At 33.1% G+C, this 15,023-nt stretch overlaps 1 protein-coding gene across 5 annotated transcripts in view; it reads right to left on the bottom strand.

The window, feature by feature from the left end:
* The window catches only part of Cdk8 (cyclin dependent kinase 8), a 200,291-nt gene that overhangs the window by 59,288 nt on the left and 125,980 nt on the right, over positions 1-15,023 (bottom strand). For all 5 annotated transcript variants that reach the window (XM_004854819.4, XM_004854820.4, XM_004854821.4 and 2 more), the window contains exon 5: positions 532-589. In XM_004854819.4, the coding sequence (XP_004854876.1) occupies positions 532-589 (58 nt within the window). The remainder of the gene's footprint in view (positions 1-531; positions 590-15,023) is intronic.

Here is a 15,023-nt window from a genome sequence, read left to right as displayed (position 1 = left end):
ATATATAAGAAAACAGCTATCAGAAAACATGTCAAGGTATAATGCCCATTAACTTTTTTCCCATCAGACAAAAGTCAACAACTACTAAAGAGTCTTATCAGAACTTAAGGTTCTGTACTTATCTGGCCCTAGAGTTTAGAAATCTCAATCTAGATGAAGTCTTTAAAGAAGTATATGCTCTCACCCAATGAGGTTCATGTGAACACAACTGATGACGGAATTATGAGCATACTGTATGCCCTTGTGAGTCAAGATGAGGCTGGCCTCTAACAGGGATAGAAGCCACTCACCTCTATAGGCTGTGTTTAATGAAGGCGGAGGTTTCTAGGAAACTTGCACAGCTTGTTTTATAATTAGAACATTTTAGTCGCTAAAGAACGTCTGACACTTTTCAAGAGTGAAACATATGATTTGGATCACATGGAACTACATGAATATATGCATTTTATTACAGCAAAAATTAGACATAATATGTCTGCCTGCAAAAGTTTTAAGAGTGCTACACTGTGACTTAGCAAAGATATAACATACCAATTTTTACTCTTCCTCGCTCAGGACCTTCACCCATAACTAAAATATTAGCAGGTTTCTGTGGAAACAAAATAGTGTTTTTTTTCAGTAGACAGTAGTGGTTTCTTTTAAATAGAAAATACGCCAATATAACATAAATCCACCTTTTAAAAACCTGATTTATTCAAAAATTAAAACCAAATATAAGAAGTCACCAAAGTACTGTACATGTATATATATGTATATATATGTAAAGCAGTATGCAAATTTCATGAAGGCTCAAATCTGGCACTATTATTCTCCATGAGGTAAGGCTTTTCATAGCCTTTTTATTGGCCTGCTTTCACTACTATGGGGGATCTGAAAGAAACTTAATGTTGAGGTTCCTTCTCTCTATTTCAATTATATAAAATGTTCTGTGACTTTAAGGAAAAATATATCTGTAAAAAAATCATTTAATATAAAGTAGCAAATTAATTACAGGCAAGGAATCATCTGATATCCTTTTATGGAAACTGTCAAGTATGTATTTATGTTTAAATAAGTACAGAGCAATTTTATAGTCTTTCATAAGTAAATCAGTAAAGTAATAGGAATTTTTTATGACACAAATGGTTTTGAGGTTTTTATTTTTACATAGTTAAAACTTAAAGTGCAATTTTATCAAAGTATTATTCTAAAATATACCAGATAAATTGTCACCTACAACCTGTTATGATAATATCTTCAACTGTAGTGTATTAAGAGTTGCTACTTTCTTGGGCAGAACTAAGAGGAGGGAGGGAGGGAAGGGGAGAGAGGAAAAGGAAGAGAGAGATCTTTGGTTTTCTCTCCAAACCGTGCTTACTATACTATCCTATCTATTCTATCTAATTTTAATTCTTCCAATCTGTTAAATAAAGTGAAGCTAGATTAGAATGTCTCTTCAATTACTGATTAAAACAACCCTGAAGTCAAATTAAAGATTTTAATGAAAGCTGTTTACAGTGGTAACCATTTCACAGGCTTCCCCAACCACATTTAGGGATGCTTCCTATGCTATTACTTATAATCTATAGTATATTATTCTACTAACTACCAAAGATCCAAATTACTTTTTTATAACCAGCACAAAAATATTTTCCTGAAATAGTAATAAAGAGCTCAGAGGTTAAAAATTCCTACAATTTTAAAGTTAAAGAAAGTAGGCATCAGAGATTAAATAAATTGCCCTAAGTATACTCAGCAAGACTGGGGGCAGGCTGCAGAATCTACTGTCTCATGACAGCCCAGAGACCCTGTCCCAGTACATCATACTGAAAATAATTTTATGTAGCAAGTTTTTGATTTAACATGTATTGCTGTAAGGTTTTATTCAAGGAAGAAATTCCAGAATCTCTAACATAACCACACACACACATTCTTGATCACTGGTGGTAACTGGCTAAGTACCAAAAGGTAAGAATAGCACTAACAATAGTCCCCGTGAGTTACACTCAGGTGCTGCCCAGACAGATAAAATTGCTTTTGAGTGTGTGTTAATCAACACTGGGGTAGTCTCTGCAGCTTCCAAGGGTCCAAGTTATTTCAAAAGTAAGCCAGATTTCTGAGATAGTGCAAAATGCTGAAGGAGAAGGCAGTATTGCTATTTGGCTAGGGGGAAAAGCTTCTCAGCTCAGATGGGGGCTGGCTCTGAACAACACTTTCATGTCTATGCTAGAATTTTCTCCCCTTAGCCAAACCCCTCTTAAATGCACTCCTCCCCTTAACTTCATTTTGAATCTCTTTACACCAACTCTATCTTCTGTACCACTGCCAGGGTTATCTAAAAAAAAGTATGATTACATCACTGTCTCAAACAGAACCTTCTACAGTAACATGGAAAATTATTACAAGATTAGGAAAAACAGTATAACACAAATTGATATATAGATGATGATCAGCTTTGAAGTGTCTATAAGTAAGGATTAGAACAGAATTGTTTAAGTGATAAGGATATGGATGAGTTGTTCCAAAAATTTATTTGAATATTTTCGCTATGCTTTATGACTATAACTAAAGTATTATTTCATCTTTGATCAGTCCCTCCCTGCATCTTAAGAAGATCCATTCCTTGCAATGGGATACAGGTCACTTGCCAGCTGGTTCCCACTATCTCCAGCACCACCCTCCCCTCCTTCCCACTGCTTCTGCCCACGTACACCTTTCTGGCTTCTTTAACTAAATCATGACCTCCTTTCACACCATGTCATTGTTATATCATGTCCCAAAGGTCTTTTGCTTTGCACTAAATGACAAAATTTGATGGCCCCTTAATGACAGAACAGATTAAAACACCCTGAATATAAACAATTCATACCATGATGTTGCATGTAGTTAAAAGTTTAAGTCCCTTTACCATTCATCCCTCTACCACATCTCACTCTACCCTATTCCATATCCCAGTACTTTCTACAGAGCTGATTAATGCGTTTACTGTGATGGATTTTTCTAGAATTTCAGTGTTCAATCTAAAAAAAAAAAAAAAATCTCTGCATCTTGCAAACAACACATACACAGATGCATCTCTCTTGCTTCTATTTTAGATGAAGTGGAAAAGATTTCTCTTACTTTCTTGGAACACACTTTCTTACTCACTTGGCAGCTGGGCCCAGATCTAAGAAATCCTGGGATGGGTGTAATAGGCCAGTCCGGCACTAGGCAAAGTGGGAAAACTGTGGCTTTTCACTCCAGATTCTCTTCATTCTAGACTTACTGGTCTAATTAAATTCCAAATCTGGGTTTGAGCACTGTTGAGGAATAAACAGATTCTGTCAGAATCTGACATGGTATTAAGAGTGTAGGCCCAAGCTCCAGTAAGTAAAAAATTTCTTTGCTTGGCAGCTATTACCTAGTGCATGATCTAAAACAGGTCTTGAGGCTGAAAGTCAACTAACCAGCAACTCAGTTTTCTCTCAACAAGGTCCTACTTCTAAGTGAAGTTAAAATTCAGTTTGGACATGATATATTTATAAAAGAAAATGACTCTAAGTTTTGTTTTAATAACACTATTTATAAATAAGGGATCCCTCTTCATGTTATTTCCCCTGGTAACATTTCATACATTTTAGAGCATTGCAGTCTGATTTAGTAGACAAATCTCTTTTTCTGAAATATAATGGAAATCAAGAGAAAAAGGCAGGAAAGGCCCTAGTGATTATGACTACTCTTATCAGTATTTGTGCTGCTGCTTAGTAGTAAGGGAGGTTTCAGAAGACTTGATAATTTTTCCAGTATTTAATGCCATATTCAAACAATATTAGCCAAGGAAATTAATTTAAGGGTTTCTTTCTTTGTATATCACAGCAGAATTTGGTAGAAGTAGTTTTTAGCTCTAGAGCTAAAACTTGCCAGTGTTAACAACTGAAGCAATTAATCATAACCATAGCTTTGGTAAATAATATTTTGGTTTTTTTATATGCTATCAAATACAATCACCTTGAAAGAATTCTGCTGTGACATTCTGATGAGACATACATTTTACTAAACTGTACTTGCTGCTAAGGAGACCATCAGTCCAGTATAACTTAAAAGTATAACACCATGGCAGCATCTTCACGTATAGGTATGTTAGCACAGAAACAACTATAGAACATGCATTACAGACTACAGAATATGCACTACTGCCTAATATAAACCAGTAAGATATTACTGTCTGAGGATAAGGTGTACTTCTTACTGTTTTATTTCTCATGTGTGTTGCGGGGGGGGGGGGGATCTAACTCTGTAATGAAAGAACATGACTTGTTCTACAGTCTGATGGCTTCTTTTTCTGCTGCTGTGCTCACAAAAAACTCACTGGTATTTCCTAAAGCAGATGTTTGTATCGCAGAGGTAACCACTCTTACAGGAGGCTCATGTTCTCCAGAGTTTATGTGAGGGAGAATGGCACTCAGCAGGGATAGTAAATTGGTTTCATTTTTAGGGGGCAACTCTGATGGAAAAGCAAGGACTATAGAGAGTTCAAACTAGAGAAAGTCTGGCTGATTATTTATCACAGCTATCTGACATTGACATGGAAATAGAGAATGGTGACATGCCTGTCGAGTTCACTGGACGAACTTTATTCTTAGAGATGAAATGGATCTTCATGTTTACTAATGGGGCAGAATGGAGACTTTTAGTCAACAGAAAAATTTGATTCTTCATGGATCTACCTATGAAAAAAGACAACAATTCATAAAAAAATCACAGTCAGGGCTTTTCTTTGAGATTTGTCCAGAATTAAACCTTCACATATATTGTAAATAACACAGCCTAGTGGAAAACTGTTTAGTCACTGATGACTTTGAGTTTGGTTATGAATCATTTTGTACAGGTTCAGTATTCTTTAGCTGAATGGCTTGGAACCAGAAGTATTTCAGATTTTGGGCTTTAGTTTGGATTTTGGAGTATAAGCATATACATATACACACAGACATATATACATGTATATATATGTATATATACATATAATGAGATTATTTTTGGAATGGGACCAAAGTCTTAACATGAAATTTACTTACGTTCCATATACATACAGCCTGAAGGTGATCTTATACAATATTTTTAAGAATCTCATACATAAAAAAAAGGGTTGTAGTGTGGAATTTTCTAGTTATGGTACTATGCTGGTACTGAAAAAAAGTTTTAAATTTTGAAGTGTTTCAGATTTTGGACTTCTGAATGAGGGATGCTCAACCTGTACTAAAATACATACTGAAAGAACTAATTCTCTCTCTCTCTCTTTCTCACACACACAAACACACATACATCAGAAGTCCTATGAGAGTCAGAAGCAAGCAGCAAAGTCTTAAATGTACACATATTAGGTAATTTAAAAAGAAGCAGTATTAATGAAATCTTTTAAAAAGTTAGATTATAGATAAAAATTCAGTAAATGTGGTCTGGAAGATATTTTCATGATACAGTTTTTCACTTTTTCTTCAAGGCTTAGAAGTCTTTCCTTCTAATACTAAACTTAATTCAGAATTACTGGTGATGATCTTTAAATTGAAGGAAACATTATCAGTTTTCAATAAAATTTCTGGCCTTTCATTTAAAATTTAAAAGGAAAAAAACATAAAGAAGAATTCTCAACCATTTCTATCTGCTTCATAAGAACAACATGGACATTACTGGTAACATTCTATTCTCTACAGCAAACAGTTCAGATATTATACATTCATTCATATAATTACTGAATTAAGAGGCACTGAGAAACTAGATAGCCAGTTCCTGCCCTCAAACAGGTCACAGTCTAAATCAAATGGGTGGGGTCAATCCAGGTAAGAGTATCAGGGATCTGACTATTGGAATGTAAAGGACAAGGCAGGTGTCCCAAGGACTCATGGAATACATACCTGGGCTTGCATTAGGGTACAAAAGTAATAGAGTATACCACACACTGATAAAAATCATAGGATACTGACTAATTTTGACTTATATAAGAAGTCCTCTTTTAGGGGGAATGGAATGAGGTTCTTTGTCATCTTCAAAGCAAATTCAGGTATTTAACAAAATAATAACTTCATAGGAGTCCTAGTGCTACTAACAGATTATTTTATTTTAATAACTCCCTCATACTTTCCTCAAATTCACCATAAAACATCTATTTTTTCATTTCATGTACTTATCAAGTACTACAAAGTTAAACTAAAATGGGCTTTCACTAAATTGTATCACCAAAACATTTAAAATAATAAACATGGATCATATTACTACTTTAAAGCTGCTATCTTTAACTCTTCTACATTGTTGGTAAGAATGTAAATTAGTACAACCAGTTTGCATTCAGAAATCAGTAGGAAGATTCCTCAAAAAAATAAAGATAGAAATTCCATTTGACACAGCTATCCCCATTCTAGGTATTTTCCCAAGAGTTAAAATCATCATATTACAGAGGCACATGCATACCCATGTTAATAGCAATTTCTAATAGCTGGATCTTGGAAACAGCATATATTTCCATCAACAGATGAACGGCTAAGGAAAATGTGGTATTTATACACAATGGAGTACTACACTGCCATAAAGATAAACTAAAGGCTTTCAGAAATAAATGATGCAACTTGAGACTATAAGGTTAAGAAAAATAAGTTAGATACACAAGCTCAAATATCACATGGTTTCTCTTAAATGAGAAAACACTATATATACACAGAGCAAAACAGAAGGGCAATATATAAGAAACAGGGAGAGGTTCAAATACTTCCCCAAATTACACATACCGTTGTTTCAAAAACATTTTAATATATATGCTAATTTGTTTCATTTATGCTACTAGCTTATCTTACTTCATTGAAAAAAAAGTCCTGTGCTATTATTTGTTTGTTTCTTCTTTGTAAGAATCTTTTTGGTTTATGTCTTGTACTGTAAGTAACTACGATGAAGACAACAATTGTTTATTAACTATTGTTACTCTTGTTTTGTTATGAAATTTTGTTTTATTATTTCATAAAATAAAGACTGATATCTTTAAAATCCATAGGCTTTGAGTTTTTAATTTAAAAAGTCTTGGCTGTTTATTTTAGGCAATTGAGGAACAACATTAATAGTTATGCTAAAAGATCAATATGAAATTATCATTTTCACTAAAGCAAAAATCATTTGGGCTGGGAATGTAGCTCAGTGGGACAGCACCTACCTGGCAAGGTCCTGAGTTAGATTCCCCGTACCGCCCCCCAAAAATCATTTACTTACTACTTGAGAGCCTAGCACAGCAACATTCACTTCAGGAACAAGGGAACGTGGGTACAGACAGCAGAAACTGCATAGCAGTCAAAATATAATTTAAGTTTCCAGGCACAGATATTAGCTTATTTGTCTCTGATAAAGAATGTGTGTGCACATACAGTATTAAGATATATTTATATATTTTCTAGAAATGTATTAATTAATTGCACTTTTTGTAAAGCTGCCAACTTTTACAACACAGTTCTAACAAACTCTAATACAGTCAAATAAGAAAGAAAAGGTAATGGTTACTGAACAACATTAAGGAAACCAATGCATCTTAGAAGAAAAGTATTAAGGGGCAGACAATATTAAAACACTTTGACTTTTAAAATAGATTCCATTTTCTTGCATTATGAGTTTAATCTAACTTATTAAAAATAAGTTTATATTCAAATGTAAAATTACCATAACACTTAAACATTTTATGTGTTTGATATTTATAACAGTAAGCAGATATGTTATTTTGTGTTGTCTTCCCAAATATTCATTCCTTGACAAATCCAGATGTGTGTATATTATTTTTACTAACTATATTATATTCCTCTATTAACAAAACAGGTGGTTGTGCCAGTCCCAGCCTCCATTTTTGGTACTAATCATAATGATGCTTACTATTGTCATTCTTTGTTAAATTATATTTCTTCCAACCTCTCAAACCCCTGACACATATACCAGGTAATTTTGCTGATATTAAAATCTCAAAAGAAGATTATGAAGTCAAATAATGTCAACAGTATCACTATTCTAAAACTAGACTTTCTGTGTTTTATTTTCTAAATTTCAAACGTAATATGTACATGTTCAAAGGCTAAAACTTATAAAATGAAGCCCACAAAATAAAAAAATCATCCATAATCTTTAAACAAATAGATGACTACTATAAACATTTTGAAACTTATGGGTTTTTTTCCTTCCATATAAAATTAACTTAATAAAGGGTTTGGAATGTAGCATGTGATAAGTAAAGTGCCCTGGGATCTCTACTATTCCCCAGTAATTCCCCAAAACCTTAAAACACATACACCCAACTACAAATATAGTTAAGATTCTCACTTAAAATTATTCCTCTTCTATGGATTCACCATAATTATGTAACTCATCTCCTATTAAAACAATTTAGGTTGGCCCTAGTTCCTTAATTAAAATACTGTGTAAGATAAACATTTTTTTTAGTATATGTGCTGCTGAAGCAAGCACAAGATAAACATTTTTGTATATATCTACGATAAATTTCTAAAAACTCAAATTTCTGTGTAAAAATTATAAACATTTTTAAGGTTTTTGGATACAAATTAACAAACTTTGCCCATGAAAGAAAAACTGAAGCATTACTTTGATGAATTCAACATCTTTTATAAAGGTATACTTTGAAATATGATAAAACCAATCTGCAAACCCTAAAGCAATATACATCTATATCATAGATCCAACATCGTAAGATTGTATAATTTTTATTGGCTTGATATTTTAATATTGTACTAACTTAAATATTTTAATTTGCATATCTTTCATTGGCTAATCATGACTTATTCACGGTGGTTTTATGCTTTCGTGAAGGCTTTGGTTATTGTTTACACATTCAAATCAATTCCCTATATTCTAGATAGTAAAGATGTATTTGATTACATTGGCATTTGTTGAACTTGCTACTTTTCTCTTGCAACTAATATATTTCATACTCTTTAAAAGTATTTTACTAGTGCTTTTATATTTAGCTTATCCATTATATCTTTACTGATAGCTGTCACTTCTTAGGTATTTCCCTTGGGCTGTACTTGGACTACATATGCTAATTTTCTTATACACATTTTACATCCTGTGGTGGGATTTACTATAGGTTAAGATATAAATAATACTTTTTTATTACAGGCCCAAAAATTCTTCTCCCTACTGACAATAATGATCTCCTCACTTACTGTGAAATGACTTGTGGTTCACCATAGAACAAGTTCTCACAATAGTGAAAATCTATTCACACAATATTTACCACTTCTGGTACTTTTTTAAAACACACTTTTTTTTTTCCTTCTAGAATATAATATATACTTTTGTAAGAAAGTTAATTTTTAATACAATTAAGAAAATACAATTAGTCTTCCAGATTCAACCACATTTTTGGGTATATTTTCTTTCTTCTTTTGATATGATTTTTACACAATATTTTATTTCAACTATTTTGTGATTGGCTTTTAAACTTACCTTTATAACATTACTATTTAAACTTATAAAATATTTTTAAATGACTATACAACAGCTTATCTTTTCTAGATATGTACAATACTTTGCTCGACTATTCTGTAGGTGTTAGACAGGTAAATGTTTTCCAATTAGTCATTACCGTTAATTCTATGACAGCCTTTTCAACTTATTTATAATATGCTTAAAGGAGTTTATAAAAAGAATGCTAGATTAAAAAGACTAAATATTATTTTTAAAGTTCTTGGTAACCTTACTTTTCCGACAGTCTGTCATTTACGTCACAGCAGTTACTGTTAACTCACACAGAGGGCATGTGATTCATCAGGCACTGTCTTGGCCATGTAATAGATAGTAGGTAACAAAACAGGTACAATTTATGTGATCTATTATTTCTTTTCCTCATGTTACAAGTTTTTCTGGTTTTTATATGCCTTTCAAACAGGTGACTTCAAGCTATATATTTCTGCCTACTGGTACAATGCGAAAGAATTCTAATACTGGGACATGTCTTTCAATTTGTAATGGATGCATCTTTAACATGAATCTCTTGTACATTCAATCTCTGTGTCACATGGCACATTTTTCAACTGATCACATCTAACAGTTAAAAATATTTAATTCTGCTTTTATTTCCACTTTTATTTTGTGTTCTAAGATACTACTGTAGAATTTGTTCTTTTGTTAATACCATCTATATCTTTATCTTCTAGTATAAACTTTTTTTAATTCATTAAGTTTATTGGTACATTTTAGATATACAATAGGATGACATTCATCATTGGGAATTTGTAACTTTACACGATATATCTTGGCTCTTATTTTCTTCCCCATTCCCCTGCCCTCCCCTCAACCCTTCCACCCCTCCCTATTTACAAAGACCCTGTTTCCGTTTTTTCGTTTTCTTTTCTTTTTTTCTGTCCCTTCTTTCCTTTCCCTTACACTTCCTGCTCCTGTTTCCCCTTCCCCTTCCTCTTTGGACCTTTTCTTCCTATTTCACATTACTTATTATGTATTTTGAGCCTCATTTACAGTTTCACACTAGAGAAACGATTCGGTATTTACACATGTGTGTCCTATTTATTTCACTTAAGAGTATGTCAGGCATCTGTTTTTAATGGATAGTTAAGTTGAAAAAGAGACACTTATATAGCCCTAAATTCCAAGTAACTCTATACTGCTTTCTCTGCAATTTTTGCTCATTATTTTGAAAATTTTGTCATAATCTGATAGAAAAATAATAAAGAACTTCTTTCTTTTTATACAACTGCCAAACTGAATTGATAATGAATTCTTCGCTATATTTTCACTGTTAATCCTATTTTATAGGTTTCAATCTTCTGAAATAAAATATACTTCATTTGATACTATGTAACTTCTTTTCCAATATCCCAACAGACACATGAGATCTTTAGACCAATGACAGTTATCCAACCTTCTTCTCCTTCTATATGTTTCAGGAATATGATAGACTTCTTTAGAAGATAAGGAAATACAATTAAACAGTTAAGAAAAAGGTAAGAAAGAAAAATCAGGGATGCCAAGTTATTAACTGTGTAAGTTTTAACCTCCAGTTCATTTATAAAATGTAAGTAAAAATAATAATGACCTAATGTTGCGGGAATTGTGACTAATGCACATTCTATAATGCTTGATACATAGAAAGTCCTAAATATGGTATAATGGGAATCAAAAATGTCAGTTATCACTCCAATTTGTTAATAATTCAGTATACAATTATTCTTAAGTAAATACTTTCAAGGGTGGGTGGTGAGACACAGGCATGACTAGATACCCCACCCAAGATGTACTTTCTACTATCTATAAGATGACTTTAATTGCTTTTATCTCCTATCTAGCTTTTAGTCTATTTATGCCTTTCACAGATTAAAAGACTTTATTAGCAATAGTTAAAATAACAAAAATATACATTCTTATGGTAAAGTAATACAATATAAACAGGATAAAGAAAATAAAATTTACCTGACACTTCACTTCACAGGCTTAAATAATAATCAACATTCTGTTGGACAGAGCTCAAGATTTCTCAAAATAAACAGTGAAAACATGCACACTAGTTAATAGTTGGATAGTATTACTACATTTATCCTATTTTATTAACCAATCCCTTATCTTGACAATTTAAGTTATTTCTGGACCTGAACTGTTCCAGAACATAGTTAAATAATAATGGTGACAAGTAGGTTGGAATAATAATAGCTGCAGAATTGGGATATGGGACAGGCTAAGGGATATGCACTTTTCATTCTTATTATATTTTATTAAAGCTTGCAACAAGAAGCTGGATTTGGTGGTGTGCACTTATAATCCTAGCACTCAAGCAGGCTGAGGCAGAAAGATCACAAACTTGAGCCCAGACTGTGCAATTTAGTAACTTAGTAAGACTTTGCTTCAAATTTTAAAAAGGGAAGGGGCCTAGGGATGTAACTCATTGTGAAGGCCATGGATTCAAGTCCTAGTACTGCTATGGGCCAGAGGGGAGCAACCAGAAATGAATACTGAATGCTGTCAAATATTGAATTTGTGTTACATTTACAACCATAGTGTTAGTTTCTCAGCACTGTTAATAATAACTTTTGTTAATAGGTTTCTAAAAATCATTCCACAATCTTGAAATCCATTTTACTTAGAGTATAGCATTCTTTAACTTCTTCTGGATCTTATTTATTATTATTAATATTTTATTTTAAGATATATATGCATGAATATCTATATGTGACATGGTCTAGGATTATATGCATTATCTTTACCATGTTTTGTGCCAGTGTTATGCTTTCTTCATACAAAATTATTACAAAAAATTCTTTTTGCATACTCTGAAAGTTTTTGTAACAGAAGGTTTTCTGTTATGAATGAAAACTTTCGCATTTGTTACATTTTTTAGAGGTAGCCTTGTGACAAATGTCTTTTTTTCTTTCATAGTTACTGATCAGAAGTTTACTTGTAACTATAGACAATGCAAAATAGTAGCAAAGGAATCCAATAGTGACTGAAAAAAAGAAAACCATGCCCAAGTAGTGTTAGTCCTAGTGATGCAAGGATACTTTACATTAGAAATAAAATAATACCTTACAAATATAACTTACCACATTAACAGATTAAGACAATAACTATAAATCATCTTGAAAGATGTAGAAAAAAGCATTTACTTAAGTTCTTAATTTAGAAACAACGAAAGGAACATCTTTACCTTGATCTTTAACCTGATCTGTAACCAAAACTTCAAACATATAATAGTGCAACTTTAGAATTTTTGTAAAACCAGTAATAATGTCACTTTTATTATGTGCCTCTGTAGTAGTGTGAGCTCCTAGTCGTAACTATTCAATAAGAAAAAAATGCATTTTATGGATTCCAATTTTCCCTTTCCTTTTAAAACTTTAATATTTCTGCAAATGAGATGAATCTTCTAAATTTGTGGTATAACAATGAAATTATAAGCATACTTTTCTTCTTGGTGGTGTATAAAATAGTAGTGAGCTTTTGGTTTCCCAGTCTTTGCAGTAAAAAGATTTATGTGACAAAAAAAAAAAAAAGATTTATGTGTTTAGGAAAGATTTTCAATGTACCCAGACTCCTGCGTGAAAAGCTATCGAGGAATTTTAGTTAAGAGAGTAACAAGATGTGATTCTTTTTTTAGAAGGATCATTCTGACTGTAGATATTAGACTGAACAAACTGAAGGCCACCAGTGGGGAAGATCAGTGTGGAATTTTTGCAGTACCCCAGGAGCCTGGATAGAACGGTAATGCTGGAAATCATGAGAAGTGAGGCCATGAAACAAGATGGGGAGTCGAAGAATTTGAACTGTGTAGAATGTAGCATTAGTATTACAGGGTAAATGAGCAGAGATTAGTGAAATGAACAAAATGAGCCTATACCAACTAGCACTCCTGATGCCCAGTAAAGAAATTCAAATCCATACCCTAGCAACAAAATTCTAGAATCCCTGTGTTAACTGGCATCTGATTTATTATACTGATCTAGGGCTTCTAGGGTAGACAAATTTCAAAATCTCTGCTAAATTTGTCCTTCCCCTGATGGTTTCTTCTCCTGGCAGCCTCTTCTTACTGAAAATAAACACTATTATTTATTCTTCTTTGAATAAAGACACTGGCAGATGATGGAGTTCAATTGCCAATTGTGCTATATTCAAATCTGAGTAACGGGAAGAGGGTTTTTTTTTTTGGTACTGGGGATCTAACTCAGGACCCTGCGCTTGCAAGGCAGGCGCAGCACCACTGAGCTAAATCCACCACCCAGGAAGTTCTTAACTAGGTCCACGAGATACATTTTGAAGGTAGAGCTGACAATACATTTATTTATTCAATCAACTTATTTACTGTGCATCCAATATGCACTGTGATATTCTAGATAGTGATGACACAGCAGTAAATGTTGGAAATGAGCTCCCAGACTTAATTTGTTGGTGCAGACACCAAGAAATCTCACAAGGGTACAAGCTTGAGGTGACAGGCCAGCAGGACAAAGGAGGGTTGCCCCTTTTATCCTTAACAGGAGGAACAGGTGATCTTTTTCCCATTGGTTGGTTTGGAGGTTCACAACCTATCCGATTGGCTAATTCATATGGCACTAGCAGATTCTGAGGGGAGGGGAGAGCAGAGCCGAGCGCAGAGGGAGATGTAGAGAATCTTTGGCCCATGATAAGCTATCTTTGGTTTATAGCTGTGTTCCCAGGATTGGAACTGAGCAAGCATTTTCTTTAACTTATGTGTGTTCGGGAAGGGATATCTAGGATGGGCTAGAGTCCAAAATGGAGTCATTCCTGTTTGACAGAAAAGACAGAACTTACTGTTTCCCATATAAAAAGGATAATGTTTTTTCCCCTAAGATGCTTATATTCCCAGAGCAACTTGATGTATTGGAAACAAAATGTACTTATTGAACATTATGCATCATAGCACTAATGCTTCCTTTAAATCTCTACCCAAAAGAAAAAAATATAATCTGGGCCCATTTCATACATAAGGAAAGCAACACAAAGGTTAATCCTTTCCAAAGTTATATAATTAAGTGGTAGATTTAAGATTCAAACAAACTTTAGGCCTACTGTGATAGGCATCTAATTTTTCTTCTTCGGCCCACCAAAACAAAACACTAAGATTAAGATTCTTCATTGCTCCCTGTCATATGCAACCCTTTCTTATTTTTCTTCTTAATTTCTCCTTTTATTATTCTTTACTTCACCCTACTTTTCTTTGATTTTAGATTTCCTCTTTCCCTTCTTCAACATGATGGTTCAGTCAACATCAGATTTTACCAGATGGTGTTAATCAAAGAGGAAAATAAATAAATAAATAAATAAAAAGTACGACCAAAGGATGAGTGTTTGGAATTCTAAAGTTTGACTCTAATTTCTAAAGAACACAGGTGTCTAATAAGTCTACCCTATAAGCAGAAAATTATCCACATTTGAAATGTTTAAACAGATAAGCTGGTTATCTGGGTGCTGGTTTTACTAAGAATTACCAAGCAGTAGGACTAGAATGGTTACTACGAAGACACCTTCCCATTTTAAGATCTATTACTCTATGAAATGAT

The sequence above is a fragment of the Heterocephalus glaber genome, unplaced genomic scaffold, assembly GCF_053883595.1.
Source record: "Heterocephalus glaber isolate CG9 unplaced genomic scaffold, H.glaber_assembly_v1.0 deba00001719, whole genome shotgun sequence".
NCBI classification, from domain to species: Eukaryota; Metazoa; Chordata; class Mammalia; order Rodentia; family Bathyergidae; genus Heterocephalus; species Heterocephalus glaber.
Note: the sequence above shows the minus strand (reverse complement) of the source record. Positions and strands in the feature narration are given on the sequence as shown.